Source organism: Oncorhynchus masou, chromosome 20 (genome assembly GCF_036934945.1).
Source record: "Oncorhynchus masou masou isolate Uvic2021 chromosome 20, UVic_Omas_1.1, whole genome shotgun sequence".
Taxonomy (NCBI): domain Eukaryota; kingdom Metazoa; phylum Chordata; class Actinopteri; order Salmoniformes; family Salmonidae; genus Oncorhynchus; species Oncorhynchus masou.
The window spans coordinates 15,452,918-15,479,025 of record NC_088231.1 but is presented as its reverse complement, the minus strand read 5'-3'; the positions used below and the strand labels follow the sequence as shown (position 1 = coordinate 15,479,025).

Genomic DNA, 26,108 nt, shown 5'->3' with positions numbered 1-26,108 from the left:
ATATCAGAGCCCGACCTCACCAATGCTTGTAGCTGAATGGAAGCAAGTCCCTACAGCAATGTTCCAACATCTAGTGGAAAGCCTTCCTAGAAGAGTGGAGGCTGTGACAGCAGCAAAGGGTGACCAACTCCATATTAATGCCCATGATTTTGGAATGAGACATTGGAAGAGCAGGTGTCCACATACCTTTGGTTATGTAGTGTATTTGCATACTGATGTTCTATGGATATTCAGCCCACTAAGATATGCCATCAGACAAATTACATTGCAAATGGTGCACTTGACCATGAATAAAAAAATATATATAATTGAATTGTAATTGAATAATAATTGTAATAAATTCATTGGCTACTGATTATGTGGAACATTTGCTTATTAATGTGACAAGTTTTTTTGTTGGAAAATGTACATAAATCATTGTATGATTTAACATGAATATTTTAGAAGAGAGTAGTTGAGGACGTGTGTTACATACGAGTTCGTCTGCCTTAGAGACCATGGCTACATAATTCTCATCACAGTCCTCGGAGTCGGTGCTGGAGGCGGTGCTATGCACCGAGGGAGGCCTGGGGGGCATGGGGAACCTGGAGGGACTGAGCAGCATCACACACACTGTTTAACACACCGTCGGTACACACACACAAATAGCAGCAGTGCCTGCAGAGTTCCCTGCAGATTAAAAATGACTCACTGGAAAAAAGACAAAAAGCTATTTTCTAAGACATGACTACTTTGACATGTTATGAGGTGACTAAAGTCATGCGTGGAGGGTTAGTGTTCTGATAGGTTTGGCATTCTATAGTCACATGCAGTAGAAAGGAATTCAACTAAGTTGACGCTGACCTAAGGTCAGCTTTACGTTTTACTCCCAAATGGTTTGGATGCGGTGTGCGACAATAATCCTAGATCTGTGCCTAAGGGCCACTTTGACCCTGAGCTGCTGTAGAGGTGAAAGGTCAAAGGGTAAGACACTTACTCCCGAGCAAAAGACCTGGTGACAGGCGAGCGGACGGGCGCCGATGACTCCTCCCACTCAGGAAGGGGCTTGATCTCCAAAGGGGCGGGCTTGGCTGTAGAGGGGAGGGGCAAACACCCCCGTCAGTCTCATCACGTACCATCATTGCAACACAATACATTCCATTCCACCATACAAAAGGTGGTGGGGATGTAGGCTTTCATTTGTCCAACAGAGGTCCCTAAATGCCACAAAATCTCCTTGCAAGACTAAAACTGTAGGCTAGATTCCAATATGAGAAGTTGAGTGTAATACAAAAATGTAATCAATTGGTTATAGGTTTATAGAGCACGTCCACATTGAGTGTCCACAGCCAACTGCTCCCGCATGGTTAACGTAACAGAGCCCAATCTGGCAACCCGGGTACTATAGAAACACATTCAGCATAGCTCCCTCAGCCTGGCTAGAAAACGCCATCTGGTGCTGCAGTCTACAGGACAGCAGCACTAACACTTCTCAGCCTACAGTACAGCACTAAACACCCTTCATGCAAACCAGAGATGTGTGTGTGTGTGTGTGTGTGTGTGTGTGTGTGTGTGTGTGTGTGTGTGTGTGTGTGTGTGTGTGTGTGTGTGTGTATATATATATATATCTATACACACACACATATCTGAACAGAACATAAAGAGGGGAAAATATCATTCATCGTACCTGAGCAATAAACTTTCTTCCATTACAAATACAATAAAGAGCACATGATAGAATTACATGTTGAAACAGGAGCATGCGGGTCAGTGTTAAAAAGACAAGAGGTAGTTGGTTAGAACAGTCCATCACTGGTGTGTTTGTGTGTCACTAACCTAAGAATCAATTACTGTACTGGTGCAAATCATTAATGCTATTGATTACTTTGAATATGTGGGCTTGAGATGTGGTTGTTGGTGCGGTACACTAGTACACTGACAACGTTCTCCTGCGTACTGGAGATCTCCCACCCTGAGATATGATCTTTCCACCATTTCCTGAAGAAGCCTAGAGGATAACATCTCTCGGGTGTTGGTGAGGTTCAAAAACGTGTTATGAGAACAAAATGTGGAATCAGAAACGACAACTGAACAGAACAGGGGCCCTTGCTGGTCCAGGAGTTAGTTGATTGGATGAAACAGGATACCATGTGATGTCACCGGTCACAGGAGAACATTCAGAAGCATGCGTTGAGTTCAGACACGTTGGGAGAGAATGAGAGTATTCAGAGCCAGGTTTCAGGCGTCGTTGTTTGGTAGTACCTACCCTTGCGTCGTCTTGGGAACTCTCCTACGGTCTGAGAGTCGGTTCGCTCTAAACCAACCCCCTTTGCTCTTATTATTTTAGGACTCTGACCTGATTGGTTAAAAAAAGAAGACTTTTCACATTACCATCATTGATAAAACGATGACATCATTGTAACCCCTATTTTAAAAAAAAAACCTGCCATGCAAAGCCGACAGATCAACAGACTTTGTTGAGAGACAACTCACTACTTCCACCCTACCATTGCTTCGTCCCTATTGGTGTATATACAGTAAAGACAGGACCGTCACCATGGCAACAGCAGACGCTAACATTTCCCATCATGCACCTCACTCCACGCAACATGGTTGACTAGAGGGAGTACAGCTACGACCGGGAGTGACTTTTCATAGCAGGTTAGGAGAACATTTTCCTAACCTTAACCTATGTCTCCTAACCAGCTATGAAAAACTAACTTCCGGTCGTAGCTGTACTCCCTCTGAGGCCAGCCATGTTACAGGGTTCTGACTAGAGACTTGACAGGACAACAACATGCACCAGTATGAGTGTGGAAGATCCACTGAGAGGTGAGTCATTTTTAGTGCATCAACATATCCACAACAGCAGACAAAAGCTCACATTTATCTGTACACCAGCAGACCGACGTTATAACCTTATGTATAACCCTCACTATAGCCAGAAAACACAGCGCACTCCAGATAAAACCATGACAGACATTTATAATTGACCCCATAACAGAGCCATAAGGAAAGTGAATGAATGAAGCTACTTGTTTGCATCGACCACAGATGCTTCAGCCTCACAAGACCTCGCCTACAGAACCAAACCAAGCAAGCGAGGCCCAATCCCAAATGGACCCCTGGACCCTATTCAATTGTGGAGATCTGAGAGGAATTGATTTGTTAAAGCAATATGGTCAAACTTTCACCAAGTGCATAGGGTCTAGCGGTCGATTTGATTTGGGATTTGTACCAGAGCCGGCGAGCCAGAGGGAAGGCTCGAGAGATTGACCCTGAAACCAACAGAACACAACAGCCCTACAAGAACACACAGGCTGGACAACAGAGGTCCCAAACTCAGCAGGTGGTTAGGTGAGGACAGAGATTGCATTGAGATGGAAGTTCACGGTGATGGCCCATGGTTATGAAAAACTCAAGTAACTGTTTGCCGATCCCTGTCGCCGTATCCCTGTCGTATCCCTATCCCTGTCGCCGATCCCTGTCGCTGTTTGCCGATCCCTGTCGCCGTAATAAGGAGCCCCTGACTACAGTAACATTCCAGTCTAACATGTCCTTGCACCGAACCACTCACATCCAGCACCCCATGATGACACCATGGAAGAGACACGGGAATGAACATAACCAAGAGTCAGTGACCTGAAAGTTAAAGCTCTAAGCCGTGAACAGAGAGGGACTGACTTCAGGATTCCTAACATATTCCCCCTTTCTTCTCTACCATTGACAGTGACTGGTAATGACCTCTGCTTTGGGTCTGCCTCCCCTGTGGGATATTCAAATCCTTCCCGCTCTAGATTGAAATGTCCCTTGGTGGGGCAGGAGGGGGCTGTTGCTCCATCAAAGAGGCCCTTTCAGAGGGGGGCACAACAATGGGGACAGAGGTGACCGCTCTGGGTGCTCCATGGTGATGGTGGCCCAGGCCGGTCACCCCCCCCAAAGCCTCAGAGAGGGCCCCTGAAATCATGGACAAAAGTCCCTTTGAATGGGGTGAGGGAGATAGAAAATGAGGAAGAGAGCGGGCAAAGCTAAAAGAGAAGGCTGAGAGGAGGGTGGATGAGGTGAGCGGGAGAGGCTAGTGGGCTAAACTAAAAGAGAAGGCTGAGAGGAGGGTGGATGAGGTGAGCGGGAGAGGATAGGCTAGCGGGCAAAGCTAAAAGAGAAGGCTGAGAGGAGGGTGGATGAGGTGAGCGGGAGAGGATAGGCTAGCGGGCAAAGCTAAAAGAGAAGGCTGAGAGGAGGGTGGATGAGGTGAGCGGGAGAGGATAGGCTAGAGGGCTAAACTAAAAGAGAAGGCTGAGAGGAGGGTGGATGAGGTGAGCGGGAGAGGATAGGCTAGTGGGCTAAACTAAAAGAGAAGGCTGAGAGGAGGGTGGATGAGGTGAGCGGGAGAGGATAGGCTAGTGGGCTAAACTAAAAGAGAAGGCTGAGAGGAGGGTGGATGAGGTGAGCGGGAGAGGATAGGCTAGTGGGCTAAACTAAAAGAGAAGGCTGAGAGGAGGGTGGATGAGGTGAGCGAGGATAGGCTAGTGGGCTAAACTAAAAGAGAAGGCTGAGAGGAGGGTGGATGAGGTGAGCGGGGAGATAGGCTAGTGGGCTAAACTAAAAGAGAAGGCTGAGAGGAGGGTGGATGAGGTGAGCGTGGATGAGAGGCTAGTGGGCTAAACTAAAAGAGAAGGCTGAGAGGAGGGTGGATGAGGTGAGGGGGATGAGGTGAGCGGGTGGGCTAGTGGGCTAAACTAAAAGAGAAGGCTGAGAGGAGGGTGGATGAGGTGAGCGGGAGAGGCTAGTGGGCTAAACTAAAAGAGAAGGCTGAGAGGAGGGTGGATGAGGTGAGCGGGAGAGGCTAGTGGGCTAAACTAAAAGAGAAGGCTGAGAGGAGGGTGGATGAGGTGAGTGGGCTAAACTAAAAAGAGAAGGCTGAGAGGAGGGGGATGAGGGAGAGGCTAGTGGGCTAAACTAAAAGAGAAGGCTGAGAGGAGGGTGGATGAGGTGAGCGGGAGAGGCTAGTGGGCTAAACTAAAAGAGAAGGCTGAGAGGAGGGTGGATGAGGTGAGCGGGAGAGGCTAGTGGGCTAAACTAAAAGAGAAGGCTGAGAGGAGGGTGGATGAGGTGAGCGGGAGAGGCTAGTGGGCTAAACTGAGAAAAGAGAAGGCTGAGAGGAGGGGTGGATGAGGTGAGCGGGAGAGGCTAGTGGGCTAAACTAAAAGAGAAGGCTGAGAGGAGGGTGGATGAGGTGAGCGGGAGAGGCTAGTGGGCTAAACTAAAAGAGAAGGCTGAGAGGAGGGTGGATGAGGTGAGCGGGAGAGGCTAGTGGGCTAAACTAAAAGAGAAGGCTGAGAGGAGGGTGGATGAGGTGAGCGGGAGAGGCTAGTGGGCTAAACTAAAAGAGAAGGCTGAGAGGAGGGTGGATGAGGTGAGCGGGAGAGGCTAGTGGGCTAAACTAAAAGAGAAGGCTGAGAGGAGGGTGGATGAGGTGAGCGGGAGAGGCTAGTGGGCTAAACTAAAAGAGAAGGCTGAGAGGAGGGTGGATGAGGTGAGCGGGGAGGGTGGATGAGGTGAGCGGGAGAGGCTAGTGGGCTAAACTAAAAGAGAAGGCTGAGAGGAGGGTGGATGAGGTGAGCGGGAGAGGCTAGTGGGCTAAACTAAAAGAGAAGGCTGAGAGGAGGGTGGATGAGGTGAGCGGGAGAGGCTAGTGGGCTAAACTAAAAGAGAAGGCTGAGAGGAGGGTGGATGAGGTGAGCGGGAGAGGCTAGTGGGCTAAACTAAAAGAGAAGGCTGAGAGGAGGGTGGATGAGGTGAGCGGGAGAGGCTAGTGGGCTAAACTAAAAGAGAAGGCTGAGAGGAGGGTGGATGAGGTGAGCGGGAGAGGCTAGTGGGCTAAACTAAAAGAGAAGGCTGAGAGGAGGGTGGATGAGGTGAGCGGGAGAGGCTAGTGGGCTAAACTAAAAGAGAAGGCTGAGAGGCTAGTGGGCTAAACTAAAAGAGAAGGCTGAGAGGGTGGATGAGGTGAGCGGGAGAGGCTAGTGGGCTAAACTAAAAGAGAAGGCTGAGAGGAGGGTGGATGAGGTGAGCGGGAGAGGCTAGTGGGCTAAACTAAAAGAGAAGGCTGAGAGGAGGGTGGATGAGGTGAGCGGGAGAGGCTAGTGGGCTAAACTAAAAGCTAAACTAAAAGAAGGCTGAGAGGAGGGTGGATGAGGTGAGCGGGAGAGGCTAGTGGGCTAAACTAAAAGAGAAGGCTGAGGAGGGTGGATGGGTGGATGAGGTGAGGGTGGATGCGGGAGAGGCTAGTGGGCTAAACTAAAAGAGAAGGCTGAGAGGAGGGTGGATGAGGTGAGCGGGAGAGGCTAGTGGGCTAAACTAAAAGAGAAGGCTGAGAGGAGGGTGGATGAGGTGAGCGGGAGAGGCTAGTGGGCTAAACTAAAAGAGAAGGCTGAGAGGAGGGTGGATGAGGTGAGCGGGAGAGGCTAGTGGGCTAAACTAAAAGAGAAGGCTGAGAGGAGGGTGGATGAGGTGAGCGGGAGAGGCTAGTGGGCTAAACTAAAAGAGAAGGCTGAGAGGAGGGTGGATGAGGTGAGCGGGAGAGGCTAGTGGGCTAAACTAAAAGAGAAGGCTGAGAGGAGGGTGGATGAGGTGAGCGGGAGAGGCTAGTGGGCTAAAGGCTGAGAGGAGGGTGGATGAGGTGAGCGGGAAAGTGGGCTAAAGAAGGCTGAGAGGAGGGTGGATGAGGTGAGCGGGAGAGGCTAGTGGGCTAAACTAAAAGAGAAGGCTGAGAGGAGGGTGGATGAGGTGAGCGGGAGAGGCTAGTGGGCTAAACTAAAAGAGAAGGCTGAGAGGAGGGTGGATGAGGTGAGCGGGAGAGGCTAGTGGGCTAAACTAAAAGAGAAGGCTGAGAGGAGGGTGGATGAGGTGAGCGGGAGAGGCTAGTGGGCTAAACTAAAAGAGAAGGCTGAGGAGGGTGGATGGGTGGATGAGGTGAGGGTGGGAGGTGAGCGGGAGAGGCTAGTGGGCTAAACTAAAAGAGAAGGCTGAGAGGAGGGTGGATGAGGTGAGCGGGAGAGGCTAGTGGGCTAAACTAAAATTGAAGGCTGAGAGGAGGGTGGATGACTGCCTAGTGGGCATAAACTGAGGCTGAGAGGAGGGTGGATGAGAGGTCTAGTGGGCTAAACTAAAAGAGAAGGCACTGGGCTAAATTGAGGAGAGAGGCTGAGGACAGGGTGGATACATGGAGAGGGGGAGAGGCTAGTGGGCTAAACTAAAAGAGAAGGCTGAGAGGAGGGTGGATGAGGTGAGCGGGAGAGGCTAGTGGGCTAAACTAAAAGAGAAGGCTGAGAGGGTGGATGAGGTGAGCGGGAGAGGCTAGTGGGCTAAACTAAAAGAGAAGGCTGAGAGGGTGGATGAGGCTTTGTCTAGGACACTGCCTACATTGAGGAGAGAGGTCTAGGACACTGCCTACATGGAGGAGAGAGGTCTAGGACACTGCCTACATGGAGGAGAGAGGTCTAGGACACTGCCTACATGGAGGAGAGAGGTCTAGGACACTGCCTACATGGAGGAGAGAGGTCTAGGACACTGCCTACATGGAGGAGAGAGGTCTAGGACACTGCCTACATGGAGGAGAGAGGTCTAGGACACTGCCTACATGGAGGAGAGAGGTCTAGGACACTGCCTACATGGAGGAGAGAGGTCTAGGACACTGCCTACATGGAGGAGAGAGGTCTAGGACACTGCCTACATGGAGGAGAGAGGTCTAGGACACTGCCTACATGGAGGAGAGAGGTCTAGGACACTGCCTACATTGAGGAAAGAGTTCTAGGACACTGCCTACATTGAGGAAATAGTTCTAGGACACTGCCTACATTGAGGAAATAGTTCTAGGACACTGCCTACATTGGAGGAGAGGAGCAAAGGGTGAGCCACAACAATCCACACTCCTGTCTGATGCCATACAGGAATTGTATATTGACACATTATGAAGTGTTCTACTTAAGCAATAAGGCACCTCTGGGGCACCTAAGGGCTGTTCGTATGCACTGCCCAATGCAGAGTGTGCCTGGATAGAGCCCTTTGCCGTGGTATACGGTCTGTTATACCACGGCTTTTAGCCAATCTGTATTCAGGGCTCGAACCATCCAGTTTATAATTCTAAATAATGCAATGGTAATCTGCCTTTCATAACCATGAGCCAGCACACGTAAATGTGCGTGAGTTAGAGTTGAATGCCAGGATGTGGAGAGACGAGCAGTTGTGAAAACGTCGATGCAACAGCAGATAAAGACAAACGTACCAAGATTCTCTCTCATTCAAAGACACACCCCTTTACACCCCCATTCCCATTCACAGCCACACCCCTTCACCCCCCAGCCATCCACCCTGCCCCCCTCTCCTCCCTCACCTTTGCGGTCCGGTTTGAGGTTGCGGTCCACAGGTGGGGGCTGACAATCGCTGATGAGCATGGGTCTGCGGGGTGGGGTATTGGGGCTTGAGCGAAACCCCATGTGGGCCGGCGGGGGAACCTGCTTGCCCAGGGAGAACTCTAAGGTGCCCGGGCCAGGGGTCATGGGGACATAGTTGGGTTCCATGATGGGTTCACAGCCCGACAGGCTGCCGGAGCGGTGGTGGGATGGGGAGTTGGCGCTCATGGGTACGTAGTTCTGGTCAACTTCCTCCATGGACTGGCTGCCCACTGGCATCATGCCTTTGTTTTTCTGGAGGGGCGGGGGGGCAGAGAGAGAGGCAGGCTACATGAGGGCATAGACAGACGTAAGACAAAAACACGTACACACACACACACAAGAAATGTAGTAAGAGGATGCAAGCTTCCCTTAATCTGCACCTTAGTACACTTCAAAACTCCATAGTCATAACAGTCCAATACTTGGAAGGATCAGTATCAATGTGAGAGGTCCTTCACGTTGATAGTTTTAAACTGATTTCAGGAGCATGTCGTGTAAAGACTGACCAAGTAGCTGTTGAAGCTTTCGTTGAAGTCAAACGAGCAGCTCTTGTCAGAGAGAAACGTCCGAGGGATATCGTAACAGTCCTGGGAGCCCAAATCTGCAACAAACATGACAGAACATTTAAAACCAGTGTAAACACAACATAACCTACAGTATAGTAGTCTAGGTAGGGCTTACAGCATTATGAATCAAAATGGAGTTAAATACTAAATAAAAAGGGAATACAAATGCACCATTGGAACCACAGTAAGTGTTGAACAGGGATATGTGAAGTCTGTCATCTCGGCCCTAAGGCAGCTGGACTATAGTTGCCGTTCTTGCTCTGGTCATCATGTGTAACTTCACACTAATGGATTTCAGAAGGAGTTCAGACAAACAGGATGATACGACTTGGAAGGTCGCCAGACTCTAAAGCCAAGGCAAGCAAAGCCTACTCTGGTACACAAACGACTAGACAAACGGGGAATCCCGGGACATTTGCAAAATGTCTGTGTGTTAGTTTAACAGACATGTTGCATGTTAAATGATAGGAACAGACTTGGACCGGATGTAGCTGGGCATAATGTTTTATCTTGAACTTTAACCTCCAATGCTTTTTTGGTTGTGTAAATGATTGTCCTTTAACTTCTCTAGGGTAGGGGGCAGCACTTGGATTTTTTGATGAAAAACATGCCCAAATTAAACTGCCTGCTACTCGGGCCCAGAAGATATGCATATAACTGGTAGATTTGGATAGAAAACACTAAAGTTTCCAAAACTGTTAAAATAGTGTCTGAGTATAACAGAACTGATTTGGCAGGCAAAAACCTGAGAAAAATCCATTCAGGAAGTAGTTTTTGTTGTTGATGGTTTTGTAGTTTTCTATTCAATGCCATTACAGTATCCATCGACTTCGGACTCAAATTGCAGTTCCTATGCTTTCCACTAGATGTCAACAGTCTTTAGAAATTGTTTCAGGCTTGTAATCCAGACGGCGAGGAAGAAAGGAGGAAAGATGAGCGGGGGAGATGTGGTGTGCTCCGGCTGGTTAAGAAAATCTCCTCCAGAAAAAAAGTTGAGACGTTACGTAAGTCTGAGCTTGATCATATTCATGTCTTGCTTTGGATCGTTACCACAGAGCGGATACATTGTAGCTATGCAAATGTAACACTTTCGATTATTTCGAATTTGCGTACATTGCCTCGCTAATCACTTCCCCCAGCTGCACAAAGTTTATGCAGCATCTCCAATCTTTGTTTGCTACAACAATTATCGACAATTCATGAATAGCAAGAAGTGATGTCATAAGGTGAATTCACCAATTTGTAAGTCGCTCTGGATAAGAGCGTCTGCCAAATGACTTAAATGTAAAATGTTAAATGTAAATGTATTCTGAAAAATTAGGGAGTAAGAGCAGTCTGAATGAGTGGACCCTACTGTGTCACATCGCTTTTTCATGCTCGCGACTGAGAGTGCCTTTCTTGTTTACCTTTTATATTGGCAACGTTATTGTCCGGTTGAAATATTATCAATTATTTAGGCTAAAAACAACCTGAGTGTTGAATACAAACATCGTTTGACATGTTTCTATGAACTTTACGGACACAATTTGAATTTTCTGTTTGCCTGTTTTGTCTGCATTTGAGCCTGTGGATTACTGAAGAAACAAAACTGAGGTTTTTGCATATAAAGAGACTTTATCGAACAAAAGGAACATTTATTGAGTAAATGAATGTCTTCTGAGTGCAACCAGTAACCATTTGGCTGGTTACTGTTTGTAATGATTTGTCTGCTGGGCAATGTTCTCAAATAATCGTAAGGTATGCTTTCACCGTAAAGCTTTTTTCAAATCTGACACCGTGGTTGGATTCACAAAAAGTTCATCTTTAAACCTACGTAAAATATTTTTTGTTTTCTGAATTTCTATAATGAGTATTTCTGTATATGAATTTGGCGCTCTGCAATCTCACTGGATGTTGGCTAGGTGGGAGGTGGGATGTTGGCCTAGAGAGATTAACAAGAAAAATATTATATTTTCTTGGGGGGGCCGCAGTGTTGTTTCTCTATTGCTAGTAGAGCAAATGGGTTGGGAGCATCAAATGTACATAGAGGTTGGGACTGAGGCACCAAACTGCTTTCTCCTAAACTGAGGTACGTGTTGTCTGTCTGCATGGTAACCGAACACCACTAATACTGCTACACCAGATGTCCTTGGAGGCAAGGCAGTCTTCAGCTGTGAAAAAGTATTTGTAATTAGCCATTCAAAAACACATCTGTCGCGTCAAGATAATTATCCTGGAGGATTAGACACTTGCTTTGCGCTGCAGATGATAGTGTTGGCTGACAACAGCACACACCAGCCATGTGTCTTTATGAACATCCTGTCGTTGCTAGCTAGCGTATTTAGCCTTTATAATGATGCACACAAATATCACTTAGCCTAATGATTAGTGAAAGGATGTGGTACCCTGTCACTTAGCAAAAAGTGAGAGTGAAATGGAATGCTCGTGATCAATTATATATGTATCTCATCTATTTGACATGACTAATAAATTAGGAACAATGAATCAAGATCAATCAATGAGCCGTACCTTTCCTGAGGCGTGATGAGTCCATGGTGCCGATGGTGTTGCTCCTCAGGGCCTTGTTCCCGGCGCTGGTGGGCACGCAGTAGTTCCCGTCCGTCTCCGACATGGAGCGCGGCACGCAGTACGTGTCCGTGGGCGAGCGCTCCGCGGGGGGCGGCGGGTGCCCCGGGGTCAGGGAGCTGAGGGAAGGCTTGGGGGGCCGGGGCGGAGGCATCCCATCCCCACCCTCAGACCCACCACTCACTGGACCTCGAGGCACCTGATAGGTACAGTTACTGCCTGGTGTGGGAGGAATGTCGTAGCTCACCGACAGGTTCCTCATCTGAGTCTCCATGGAGGGCTTCCGCGAGGGCGCGTTGAAGACGTAGAGCTCTGGGGCGTCGCCTTCGACCGGGACAGGGGGCGAGGAGGCGGAGGCCGACTTGGGAAGGAGCACAGTGTCCTGGGAGTAGGAGCGGGGGAGGTGGTAGAGGCTGGAAGAGAGGTCGCCTCCACGGGAAGGCGGAGAGTCATAGATGGAGGAGGCGGAGGAGGGGTGAGGGGGCAGGACAGATGAGAAGAAGCCGTTGGCGTGCTTAGAGGAGGAGCTAGTGGAGGTTGGCGTGCGGTGGGCGGGGACGTTGTCGTTTAGGTCCGTCTCTGACGAGGTTGACTTGGAACACTCGGCGTGGGCTCTATGGCAACGGCACAGATATATAAAAATCAGAAGGCTGAATGATGTGTGAACATTCCACACACACTTCAACATAGATTAGTGATATGGGTTACAGCAACAGAACCACCAATAACTCCTATTGAGGCCCACTGGATATGTTGTTGAGCAGATCGTATTGAGTTGTAGGTTCAGTATAATGATCCATGTTTCATCCTGTGGATCATTTCAAAACATGCAGGGTCAAACACTGCACTGTCCTTTGCCAAAGGTCTATTGACATATTAAGCTATTCTGGATCATTCCTCATTTTCCTGTGAGAACAGCCAGGAGCTGCATTTTGGATTAATGATCACTTCTCAAACACATCAATCCCAGAGGTAAGTGCTGGGTTAGTTTTGTGTGTATTTACAATGTGTGTGTGTGTCTACATGTATATGTGCATGTTTATGAACCTGTGTGACTTTGTGCACAAGTGTGTGTGTGTCACTCCACACTAGACAGGCTGCTCCAGACTCACTGATTAACCTGGGGAGGCGAAGGAGCCCCTTTGCTCTCACACTCCTCCAGGAGGAGGTACTCCTGGGGGAGAGGAGTCACAGAGCTACACCACCACACACAGAGAGGAGGAGGAGAACCACATCAACAAGAGAGAAGAGGCACTGAAATATGGACAACCTATACAGACAGTACAAGAGACCTAAAGCACAAAAGAGGAAAGTAACCGGGAAGAGAGGGAGAAGGGGGGGGCTAAAGACGCCATACTTTGTATAAAAAATATAAAAAAAATTTAAATGAGAGTGACAAACCTAAAGTACATTCTAACAGGAGACAGATGGAGATGTCAGTGAAACACAGAGGGAAATGTCACAACACCTCTCCACTCTGTACCGATGGCAGCGCTGCCCTGTCACATCATGAACCCCACACCCACCTGTTGGGCTCTGGCTTCTTGCTCTCACAGTTGACCAGCCACAGGTAGTCCTGGGGTTCGTCCAGGCTGGACTCAGAGTCCAGGTGGCGCACGCTGACCGGCTGGTAGGGAGGGGGCACGTTGGTCAGCATGGCCGGAGGACCCCCCAGGCCAGGGTGAGGGGGCATGTCCACCACAGAGCCACCGCTGGCCGCCTGGTGGGCAGCCTTTGCCGCTTCTGTGGGGAAGAAAGAGGGGGAGGGAGGGAGAAGAGGGGAGACCGTCAGAACATATGTGCATTGTACACCGGAGTTAGGACAATGTTGAGAATGCTGCCATGCACAACAGTTATTTCCGAAACGTACATGTTCTGTTGTGATATTATGGTGTTTGTATGGTTAGATTTCTGACTTGTTTGTGTACAGAAAACAGTATAACGTTCTATAAAAGCACCGCAAGATACATCAGTACAAAACATCCAGTACAAAACAGGTGATGAGTCAGACTTGAAGGACACATTGTACATACACAGGCATGCATGCGTCTGGGAACCACGCAAATACAGACTTTCAAATCTTCACAATCAATGATTACGCATGAGAAGTACAACCATTAAATTAAAATGTAGCATTACGTGTATATTACAGTTTGATGGAATCTACTGAGGAAAATAAACCCAAATGCTTCCTTCCTTCCTACAGCTATTTTATCTGCCAATGTTCTTCACAACATTAATACTCAGCTGTATTTTTATCCAAATCTGTTTTGCCTTTTGAATCCCAACCACAGCCAGACAGCATTTCCTCAAGGTCTCTGCCTTGTCCTTCTCCATGCAGGTCTGTGTGGAGACGACTGTGCGGTTGGGCTCTATTCATAACGTATTCTCTGCCTTGTCCTTCTCCATGCAGGTCTGTGTGGAGACGACTGTGCGGTTGGGCTCTATTCATAACGTATTCTCTGCCTTGTCCTTCTCCATGCAGGTCTGTGTGGAGACGACTGTGCGGTTGGGCTCTATTCATAACGTATTCTCTGCCTTGTCCTTCTCCATGCAGGTCTGTGTGGAGACGACTGTGCGGTTGGGCTCTATTCATAACTTGTCCATTCTCTGCCTTGTCCTTCTCCATGCAGGTCTGTGTGGAGACGACTGTGCGGTTGGGCTCTATTCATAACGTATTCTCTGCCTTGTCCTTCTCCATGCAGGTCTTTGTGGAGACGACTGTGCGGTTGGGCTCTATTCATAACGTATTCTCTGCCTTGTCCTTCTCCATGCAGGTCTTTGTGGAGACGACTGTGCGGTTGAGCTCTATTCATAACGTATTCTCTGCCTTGTCCTTCTCCATGCAGGTCTGTGTGGAGACGACTGTGCGGTTGAGCTCTATTCATAACGTATTCTCTGCCTTGTCCTTCTCCATGTAGGTCTGTGTGGAGACGACTGTGCGGTTGGGCTCTATTCATAACGTATTCTCTGCCTTGTCCTTCTCCTTGTCCTTCTCTATTCATGTATTCTCTGCCTTGTCCTTCTCCATGTAGGTCTGTGTGGAGACGACTGTGCGGTTGGGCTCTATTCATAACGTATTCTCTGCCTTGTCCTTCTCCATGTAGGTCTGTGTGTGGGCTCTATTCATAACGTATTCTCTGCCTTGTCCTTCTCCATGTAGGTCTGTGTGGAGACGGTTGGGCTCTATTCATAACGTATTCTCTGCCTTGTCCTTCTCCATGTAGGTCTGTGTGGAGACGACTGTGCGGTTGGGCTCTATTCATAACGTATTCTCTGCCTTGTCCTTCTCCATGTAGGTCTGTGTGGAGACAACTGTGCGGTTGGGCTCTATTCATAACGTATTCTCTGCCTTGTCCTTCTCCATGCAGGTCTGTGTGGAGACGACTGTGCGGTTGGGCTCTATTCATAACTTATTCTCTGCCTGCATTACTCCCCACCTACACTTCTCAGTGTACGCACACCATCTTTGAGTGGCTCCCTAAGTGCTCAAGCTCAAGGATGCGCACCCTGAGATGACAGCTGCTCTCTGAATCTTTACTCTCTCCCTCTCATCCCATCCCGCTCTTCCTCTCCTCCACTGTTCTCTTGTACACCCTCTCGCTCAATCGCGCCCCAATCAGTCACTATTCTCCTGCTCTATCCTGTGCATTCTCCTTCTCTCCCTCAATCACTCCCTATACATTGCATCCCTTCATCTCTCAGCCTCTTCTCCCCATTCCCCTCTTCAGTTCTCTCCCCTCCTACTCTCACTACTATACTGCTTTATACACCATCACTCACTCTCTCCATCCCCTTGTTTGTCTGTCTTATGTGCTGATTCACCCAGGCAGCAGGAAAATCCCTTTCCTCCTTAATCTCCCCCTCCCACACCGCTGGGCTACAGCCCTGCTGCTCCAGCCTCCTCCACTCGCTGACATTTCCCCTGCCACGGTGCACCTTCGCCTGGGCGCGGGAGTGGGCTGAACTGTCCCCTCTTTGTTTGTGCTGTGTGATCAGCGAACGAGACTTCGCGAGGCACAGAGAGCAGTAGCCAAGGCAATATGAGAGCCACGCCGCTCGACCACAGAAGTCTGCATGGGTATTAAGACAAACTTGCTGCTTGAAACCATAAACTCAACATTCCAAAATGGCCCCGTAGATAAGTGATAGGTTGTGGTTGAAGTTACACTAGAGCAGGGAGGGTAGGATACAGCCACAACACAGAGGAAGGAGTGAAGCTGACCTTGTTGGATACATGGTCTCCCCGTTGTCAGTGTGTGCGGCTGATATCAAAGTCCAGGACATTTCTCCTTGACTAGGGCCTCTAAAATGGTCCCCTAACATTCTGATTAAACCCACATGCATTACAATAGTGAGTTTAGATTATAGGGTCCATTTCTGCAACTCAACCACAGCCTAAAATTAACACGCACCAGTTGCAAAATGCAGGTAGATTTTGGAATTGGTTTTGTTTCATAGCTGGTAAATGAATCACACAAAGTCAAAGAACTATGAATCATATATAGCCTATACCACCTCTGCTGCAACACTGCCTGGCCTGGAGGCTGTGCGCAACTGAAGAGTGAAAGATTCATTTTTAGAAGTGCTAGGCACAGGCATAAACGTTGGTCTAATTTACAGAAAAATGTCTACTGATGTGAGACTTTGTCCTTGTGTTTCTTGGCCATTTACATTGTTTTGTTCACAAGCTAGGTTGTTTTTCTATGTTTGAGTTTCAACAGCAAGAGAGGACAAGACAACTCTTCTACTAGTCAGACTCAATCTCACAGGCACAAACATGAAGAATAAAGTTGTGTTACCATGGTAACCCCATGCTCTTAAAGGGACAGGTGAACATTGTCTCATCTGTGACATTTTGGTTCAAAATGTAATTAATTTACCACATTACTTCTTACTAGTAATAAATGTATTGTTTTAGAAACATTACAAAGCATGCTCATCTGTTTTGACTGGCTGATAGATTTCTCCATTTAAAAAAAATGGAGGTAATTTTAGGCCCTGAACTCGACAGTACCTCCCATGTCAGGTCCAGAGGCACCTGCATGTGGCCCCCACTGATGACGGTGGGAATGGACGTAGACAGAGGAGCTCTAAATAAACCACAAATCCGGTTTGGTGGGCCCCACTCACTCGCTTCTCCCTGAGTAAGCACGCGTGCGAACGAAGTAACGAATGTGAGAGAACAAATGAGAGGGAGAACAAATGAGTGACAGAAAGACCGCGAGAGAAAACAAATGAGAGCAACTGAGAAAGGGAGAACAATAAAGGTAGAGAAGGAGAGAAAGTGGCAGTGGGGCTCAGCTTGGGGGGGGCGCACACAATGCTTTAATTTTACAGTACAGGGAAACATGTGGTAACGTGAACCCACCTGAAGACACGGCTCATTAGGCCTCATTAAGCCTGTGCTGGAAACAAAGGCCCCTTGGCACACAGTGTCCAAACCTACACTACACCAGGATATGATCCTTATGTGAGAATAATACGTGTGGGGAAAGTCTACCGTTTCCTCATGCATATCACTGTTCTGTTGCATTTCTGCCTTTCTCTCTTTTCTCATTGTATAGACACATCTCAGAGTTCCTCTCGTGTGCGTGCCTGCGCAGGGATGTGTGGCGCATCATTACCGTCGTCCGTGGGGTTGAAGCCGCAGATGTCACAGATATAGCGGACCCACTTGTTCATGTCGTCCTCCGTGTCGGCCACCAGGTAGAAGACGCGGTCGATGGTCTTGATGTCGAAGATGAAGCTGTGCTCCAGGTCCTTCTTGTTGAACGTGAGCCCTGCGTCCACCTGTGGGGGGGATGTAGCTGTAGCATTACCAACCACGTAACAATAGGGCTTAGCATTAGCACGTAGCATTACAAACAATAGGGGTAGCAATATCCGTTGTTGCCTCAGCAGCTATGGGCCACTGTCAATGTCATAACTGTTATAACTGCCTTTTAGCAGTATTAGCTAGTGGTACTGTAGCATTACCAGGACCATTAGTTTTCCCTGATCACATGACCTGACAAAAAACGTATTACATAACTCGGGTCCAGAGTAACAAACTCTGGGCCCTAATCAGCCGTAGCACAAGTTGTGTTTCACCTGTTCACACAGGTTGAGGTCGATCACGCGGATGGGCTTCTTGGCGTGATCATTCTTGTAGTACTCCAGCACGTCTGGGTCGCCCGAGAGACGGCCGCTGCGGAGAACAAACCACCGCTTCTTCCATGCCTGCAGAGAGACGGGAGACATTTTAATGTTGATTATCTGTTCACATATCATCCCTTCCTTAAAAATCCCACAGTACACCCATAAACTCTCCCCTACCCCCACTTGAAAAGCTTAAAAAACCCCTGAAGACTTCACAACAACCCATATTTTTGGGCATGGCCTTGTCCTAGAGTGGCTCAGGGGCTCAGACAAGAGCGAGAGAGAGAGAAAGAGGGACAGAGAGAGAAAGAGGGACAGAGAGAGAAAGAGGGACAGAGAGAGAAAGGTCACTGTGTTCGCTCATACGGCTCCATTCCTGGCTGACCAAAGGCTGGACAGGGGCTTTGTTTTTCCGCCCTGGCCTCTGTGCTTCTCTCTAACCCTCCCTGTCGCTCTCTCCTCTGGTCCTGTAAGCCACACAAGGACAGGCCTGTGTTCAAAATTCACCCACTCTCCCCCTCTTCTTATATCCCAATCCATCCCTCTACAGCCTCTCTATCTCTCTCCTCTGAGCCCCACTAGGACAGACAAGCCAGAACTATGTGTCTGGAACACCCAGGGCCCACAGTCACTACAGACAGACATAGTTTGGTCTGGTTAGGTCTAGTAGCCCGACTGTGGAAGAACACAACCAACCACTCTAAAAAGGGCCACAGGCAATTAGGATTTTACAATAGGATTTGTCCTCTGTCTATGAGACACAGGTCCCATTCAAAATGGCACCCTATATAGTGCCAAACTTTTAACTAGGGCCTATAGGGTTCCATTTGGTACACAGCCACAGTGCTTCCAAGGCAGCTAGGGTTTAAACACAGGAAAACTATCTAAATAGAAACCCATTCTATTTCTATGGCAGACTTAAGACTGTGGGATGGATAGGGTTGACAATGTGGAATGGTTTAGTTTTAGTTGCACAAAGGCACTAAGAATAAACACCGGGTGTCAGTGACTGTCAGGCACTACCATCCGAAAGTCAGTCAGAGGAGGGAACGAGACAGAACCAAGTGAGATGCCTAAACAGGAGTCTGCTCTCTAATGCTTTTATTTTTTTACAAATGAGGCCCGGCCCATCTAGATGTCTAAACTGTGTAGCTTAAATGTATAAGATTGTTAATTTGTTCAATGAAACCTGCTCACTGAACTAGGAGAAGCTAACTCAAGGATAAGCAGGGCTAAAAAGCACATGATGAAAACAAACTGTGGCTAATTGCTATGAGCCACCAACTCTGATTCGCTGAGTCACTTATGCTAAACTTGAGTTTTTTGGAAGGATTCATTCCCGGATTGCAGCTCTAATTGTGCTTAATCAATCCGATTCAGGTTGAGCAATATTGTTGAGCAAAATAGACTGCCTATCAATGGACACTTGATAGAGCTATTGAATATTGAACAGTGAAATTGGATACAAAAGATGACATAACAGAACACAAAAGCTATTCATGGAATTTCAAACAAGGAGGGGAAACCAAACCAGTAGAAAAACAACTCCCCTTGGAGATCAGAGCCCTGGCCTCACCCGAGCACAGCCAGCAACGGCCTGTGAGGAATGCAAACTAAAAGCTTTGTTGTTGTTTTTTCTGGTTAAGATTTTAACCGGATTAACAATGCTGTGTTTTTTTTCACCCTCCCTTCAATTCTTTTTCCATCCACAGAGTTCCCTTTGTTAGCGGGCCAAGTTCCGGGTAGGGACGAACAGCCAGGAGGAGAGGAGAGAGAACTCCGGGTAGGAAGAGGCATCGTCCTGCTGTCCTACTCTGTCAACAGGAGAGCTGACCCTGGAGAAATAAACAGGCTGGCTGAAGGAGGAACTTTACATGGGCGCGCGGGCACGCACACACACACACACACACACACACACACACACACACACACACACAGAGAGAAACACGTTCATACACACACACACCCTTTGAAATTCTAATAGACCTACATTCATGGCACAACCCTGCAAAAACCCTAACACTCCTTACAGTCATGAAGTAAACATGCCGGCGCAGGGTTCAAGAGGTCTGCTTGACCCCGCCCCGCTCCCACACAGTATGCTCCGCCCTAAAATATCAACATTTAATATTCACTGTTTACTCAACCATAAAACAAGAACAACCAAAAACAGCCTCTAGATATCAATACACAGAGCAATAAACTCTGTCTGTGTAGAACTGGTCCTGTCCATCATGAACTGCAGCCTAACCTAACCCAAGCAGCACACATTAGCATGTTGTTGTTGTGCTGCTCTGTTGCGGTCAGAGAAAAGAGGGCGACCTCTCTCTGGTACATGACAAAGCACTCTGGGCTCAGGTTACCCTGTAGGGACACAGACAGGGCCATGGGGTGAGGTTACACTGGGGGGAGAGAAAGAGCGAGAGGTTAGGCCAGGCCTGGGTCGTGTTCATTTTTTGCTAAGCATTTCTTATTGGACAAGCTCAGGTAGTTCCTTCCCGTTTCAGTACTTTTTCTACCGTTTGGTGTCTAATGAAAACGACCCTGGTTTAAACAGACATGGGGACATTTGACAGACGCTCTTATCCAGAGAAATTAGGGTTAAGTGCCTTACCTCAAGGGCACGTCGACAGATTTTTCACCTAGTTGGCTTGGGGATTCGAACCAGAGACCTTTCAGTTACAAGCCCAACGCTCTTAGCCACTAGGCTACCTGCCACTCTGCTGCTGTCCATAGTAACAGTTGGTCTGACTAGTTTCAATGGTGCTGGTTAAGAGCTTGTTGAAGAAGGCTTGTTTGAGTGGTGCTTCACTGCAACTTCAATACAGAGTACTTGATTAAGGGGTGCTTTTCCCATATTAGCATGGTAGCAGACCGTGTGTAGGGGTGGGAGGGAAATGGTCAGGGATGAAGAGCTGAGGGAAAATATGAGCAATGAGAATCACTCAAAAGCTCTCTCTCCACTGACCCACACACCCCATGTGGCCATTCCATTCAGCACACCTCTACTCTAGTTAACACTTAGCTAACCTGGTCCCTGTAAACCCCTGCCAGGTTCCTATCCAGTGAAACTGCACTCAACCAGAAATGCCATTGGTGTCTCCAGCCAGACAGCCAATGGCATCTCGCTGACACATACTTTCTATTGTCAGTGGAAAACAGGCCAAAAAGCTCTTTACAACAACCACACATGACAGTGAGTGATGCACACAGTAGCTGAATAGCAGCACTGTTAGACAGTAACTGTCCACAGACCTAGCCTGGTTCCAGATCAGTTTGTGTGGTCATGCCAACCCTTATGGCCCTTGTGACAATTACCATAAGAGACGGCAAGACAGCACAAACAGATCTGGAACCAGGCCAGCACAGACCTACCGTGTGCTATCGATCCTGAAAAGGCCAGCAGTGGCAATGAAGACTCTAGCAGTGCTGAACCCTTGTTACTGTCCTCTTCTCCATTGTAGTCAATGAGGCACAGAAGTCAATAACCCAATAGTCCCTAAACTGATCCGAGAGCAGTCGTTACTGATCACAGAACACAGCTAATCCAGTTTGTTCTACTTCACAAAGCCCAAGACGATAGAGTAGATCTCAACTGATCACAAATCAGTCCTTACATACAACCAACCAAACAATCGAAGTAGTAACCAAGTGTGTGTTGACTCTTCACTGGGGGAGTGGAGTGGGACTGGGTGGGACGAGACAGGAGGAGCCCCTGGTGCAGCAGCTGTCCCCCCCCTCCCCAAGCGCCCTCCCCTGCCCTCTGATAGGGTGTGATGCAGGAAGAGACCCCTGTGCCCGCTCCAGCCTCCAGCCAGACAGAGACACCATTGAGGGGACAACCGGGAGGGCTGGATGGGGGAATGCCATCCGAGTGCAGTCACACTGTTGCCATCAGGGCCCCACTGACCCAGAGACAAAGACAGAGAGGAGAGGGGGGAGAAGGGGAGAGAGATGGAGTGTCTGAGAGGGAGATGGATGAACAGTATAGAGAGAAGAGAGGTAAAGGAGGAAGAAGACAAGAGTGACTGAGAAAGAAGATAAGCGGGAGAGAGAAAGCTAATACAATATACTTGAAGCACTTTACCACATTGGGGGTTTCCCCCCAATTGAAGACTGGTTATGGGGTGTGGGGAGTGAATCAGAGTGACAGGGACAGACGGGGGTAACAGTGGGTGGGGCACGGGGCCCTCAACCGCCACATTCCTGGCTATGGCCTTGGTCCTGCCCTCAGCCCTGCCCTCCTATCCAGAGAACAGTGGCCTTTGTTGGGCTTGACTTTATCAAGCTGCCCCCTGGAATATCTGGAGCTCCAGGGCTCCAGTCACAACCTTCTGCCTGATAGATAGGGGCCACAAGTGGCCCAGAGTTTTAGAGATTCCCAACTACCCAATCGTCTGCCCATACATATGTATTTATATACTGGAGTCTTGAAATATCTACTGCTGTACATATGATGTAGTATATCTTGTGTAAATTCATGCAGTGTACATACGTATAGATTGAATTTGGATTACTGTCAGTGCTATTTGGCTGTTAATTGGATACGTGCTGATATGTCTTGATTTCCAGAGTAAAAAAAAAAAAAAGAAAAAAAAAAAGAAGATTGTTTACTATAACATTTTACTGCATTGTTAGGAGCTAGTAACATCCGCTACATCAGCTAAACTGTGTGCGCGACCAATACACTTTGATTTGATTACTGTACCAACACTGACATACTGGGAAGTTGGCAACAATACCAACCCATCATACATCATGATGTAGCCTAGCGTCTGGTTTATTAGTGATAAACACAAACCCAGATTAAAACCAAACAATACCAATCCATCGTACAGCATGATGTAGCCTAGCGTCTGGTTTATTATAGTGATAAACACAGACCCAGATTAAAACCAAACAATACCAATCCATCGTACAGCATGATGTAGCCTAGCGTCTGGTTTATTATAGTGATAAACACAGACCCAGATTAAAACCAAAACAATACCAATCCATCGTACAGCATGATGTAGCCTAGCGTCTGGTTTATTATAGTGATAAACACAGACCCAGATTAAAACCAAACAATACCAACCCATCGTACATCATGATGTAGCCTAGCGTCTGGTTTATTATAGTGATAAACACAGACCCAGATTAAAACCAAACAATACCAACCCATCATACATCATGATGTAGCCTAGCGTCTGGTTTATTATAGTGATAAACACAGACCCAGATTAAAACCAAACAATACCAATCCATCGTACATCATGATGTAGCCTAGCGTCTGGTTTATTATAGTGATAAACACAGACCCAGATTAAAACCACTCCTGTACTTAGTGTTTATAATGGAGAATCTTCTTTGAAAGCTTTTAAAGTAGTCCAGGCATGGGCTTAATCTCTGTGCAACCGCCCTCGACAGTTCTAACATACTAACTAACGTCTATTACATAGTTGTGCCACAGTTGGACTCATAATAAACAACCAAATGATGCAATAGTGACAGTGAACATTCCAGAAGGATAAGCGCACCAGCTGGTTGGGGAGTTCCACCGGGCTATAATCCTAATCAAAGAATGTTCTGGAAGGGGAAGAGACGAGAAGAATGGGACATTATGCCGCCATTGAGGACAGTGATTAATGACAAGCTCCGGTACTGTAGCTAGAAATGAGGCCAGACAGCTGGAGGAGCTGGCTGGTGTTTAACAACCGTGAAACGGCAGCGCCTTGGAGTAGGACTGCTGCCGATCTAGGATCAGTTTCACCTTTTAGATAGATCCTAATGAATATGATTACATTGACAGGCCAGACCTGGATCCTCGATCAGCGTTCCTACTTTGAGAAACTATGTGAATATGGGCCCAGCAACATGATATTCAATATATTCTTTATCATTGCTAACTACATAGTAGCTTCTTCCTGCACTTGGGGGCTAATTCTATTGCAATTGAAAAAGGTAGCTAATGCACCTGAAGAGCACAGATGGCTAGGGATGGTCCTCCAGGGTAGATAAATGGCACACTTAAGCACATCCATATACTCTACATATCTGATGGCTTGAGCGTTAAAGCTAGAATCCTTAAATGGGCTACAATCATTTTTGGTCGTATAAATTAATGATATATACCTATTAACTTAGTTCCACTGTCATAACCCATCAGCACCCAAAATATCAGCTTGTTTTACTCCAATGTTTATTAATTAGGTAAATGTAAACAAACACGGTATAGCCTCAAAACATGGTTAAAACTATCATTTTGATATCATGGATGGTCTGTCCTTGCATCCATAGCTCGGTCTATGAATGAGACTGGTTCTATTTCTTTAGGTCCATTCCTTAACAAAAAGAAGCAGGTGGATGCTTTATTGTTTCAAACAAATAGTTCAACTTTAAGCAAGGCAGGCGTTGGGCTTTTTGGGATGCCTGCCACAGTAGCATTTGGAGCAAAAGAGAACCGTCAATTAGGACAGTGTTGTTCCTAGGATACCAGCGCCAGCGACTGACAAGCAGGCGAAAGGTGACGCTGAAGTCATTTGTAAGTGTGACATGGGCCCTGGCTCGTGTGCCAACGAGGGCTAATGTGGCACAGCGTGTGTCCTGCTGGACCGTCAGACTCAACGAGCCGGAACAGCGGAGTCCAGTCCGTTTGGAACGACAACAGGAGCCACTGACCACATAGCCACTGCTAACCATAAGCTCTTGCATTGGTCGTAATAGTGGAAACTGACAGTGTTTGGTTGGTCAGGGATTTAGCCATGGTGCTAGTTTTGCGGGGGAAATTGGCAGTCTATTATATAGCTGTTAAAGTCCAGCTTTAGCTTGGTTGCCTCTTCATAAAGGGCCTACCTGCACATTGAACAGCTATTCCCACATTGAGCCAGGTGGGGTGGTGAATGGTTCAGGGGGTGTGTTACGATGTCAGCACCTCAACAAGGAGTACCACAGATTGGCCTAGTAAATCAACTGACTCACCCAGGCATGAGCCAAGTGATACACACAAAGAAGAGCGAAAACAAACTTGGCAATGGAATCGGATATGCACTACAGTAAACCAGGAAATTAACTTGAAGGGTTTAATCGGTCTTGGTAAGTGTAGCGAACCAACGTAACAACACCACGAGACGAATCATAACCCACTGACTGACTGGGTTACATAACTGATTACAGAGGTTACTGGGGCTGTTTGGTCACAAATTCCTATACAGAGCCCAGCTGTCCCAACTACATATATAAACACACACAGCTGCTACCTTTGAGAGGAAAGACGAAGCCAGGCACGCTGGCTTGTGTTCAGTGTGTGTCAAACATGTCAGGGCAGAGTCCCGGGCCACCACCCCTCGTGCTGCTGGCGCTGCCACCAACACAGGGTTACAGTGTCTATCAGCTGCAGCAGTCTGCCTAACGACAACACAGTCAGACAGTCACCTTCGCTGACAACAACCACCTCTCACCTCATTATATTTAACACTGCAGGCCTATGCTGCCTAGTGACAAGTGAAAGCATGTGGGTAGGTACAATATGAAAACTAAAATCAAGGCCAAGTTTACATTCTCTTAAATGTTTTTGACATTTAGCAGACACTCTTACAGAGCGACTTACTGTAGTGAGTACATACAAGTCACATAAAAAGTAGATAATTACTGTTTTAAGGAAACAAGGTTGCAATCTACAAAGGCAATTGACCGCTGAAAACGTTGCCATTGCCTCAAAGTAAATGCATCGTAATGGCTGAGAGTTTCTGCAGGGGAGTGATGTCACTCACTATTGACACTATGGTAAACCCTAACCAACCTCATCAAAAGCCACTTTCCTCATTTCCCCAATCTAGTAATTACCAGATGGATTGGGATTCCCTTCCTTCCCACTTCCCAGTGCTCCAAGCGCCAGAATAGGTCATACTGCCTCGTCCAGGACGATACTCCGGGAGGTGGAAACTGCATGAGGTCTAAAGGCACACGCCCTGTGGTTCCCTCTGAGGCTATTATGTCTGAGCGGCCGGGCTAATGGGTTAAGCAATGGTCAACCATTACCCCTCTGGTCCAGTGTTCTCTCCCTCTCTATCCCTTCCCCTGGTTCAAAACAAGAGCATATGTTAACTTTAAATGGATGGAGCAGCTATGTTTTTACTGTCTCTCTCCTACACTCAAGACAGCAGGTGCCTCACGAAATATCCCTTTCTCTCAGTGCCCCTTTCTTCTTTCGGCCATTGTGTGTGCTTAGTAAGGGGTGAGGTGAGGTCAGATTGTTTTACGGTCTTGACCTGAATAATGATACAATTGTAAACCATCTTTTCTCTTAAGAGTTTCAAAGGGAGAGACTGACAAAAGAGTAGCGTATTAAAGTCTGCTGTTTTATGAAAGGAAACGTCTGGATGATAGTGTCCTGAACCCTTTTGCTCCCATGACTGAGTCA

General features: G+C 47.6%; 1 protein-coding gene across 9 annotated transcripts in view; it reads right to left on the bottom strand.

The window, feature by feature from the left end:
- Positions 1 to 26,108, bottom strand: part of LOC135507016 (GRB2-associated-binding protein 1-like) — a 73,605-nt gene that overhangs the window by 5,979 nt on the left and 41,518 nt on the right. For 3 of the 9 annotated variants that reach the window (XM_064926499.1, XM_064926498.1, XM_064926497.1), the window contains exons 3-11: positions 17,660 to 17,788; positions 17,194 to 17,359; positions 13,093 to 13,309; positions 11,510 to 12,180; positions 8,942 to 9,036; positions 8,375 to 8,720; positions 2,246 to 2,335; positions 977 to 1,070; positions 476 to 593 (exon numbers count right to left, since the gene is read on the bottom strand). In XM_064926499.1, coding sequence (XP_064782571.1) covers positions 476 to 593; positions 977 to 1,070; positions 2,246 to 2,335; positions 8,375 to 8,720; positions 8,942 to 9,036; positions 11,510 to 12,180; positions 13,093 to 13,309; positions 17,194 to 17,359; positions 17,660 to 17,788 — 1,926 coding nt within the window. The remainder of the gene's footprint in view (positions 1 to 475; positions 594 to 976; positions 1,071 to 2,245; positions 2,336 to 8,374; positions 8,721 to 8,941; positions 9,037 to 11,509; positions 12,181 to 13,092; positions 13,310 to 17,193; positions 17,360 to 17,659; positions 17,789 to 26,108) is intronic. The other 6 variants (XM_064926506.1, XM_064926505.1, XM_064926500.1 and 3 more) reach the window with 5 other exon arrangements.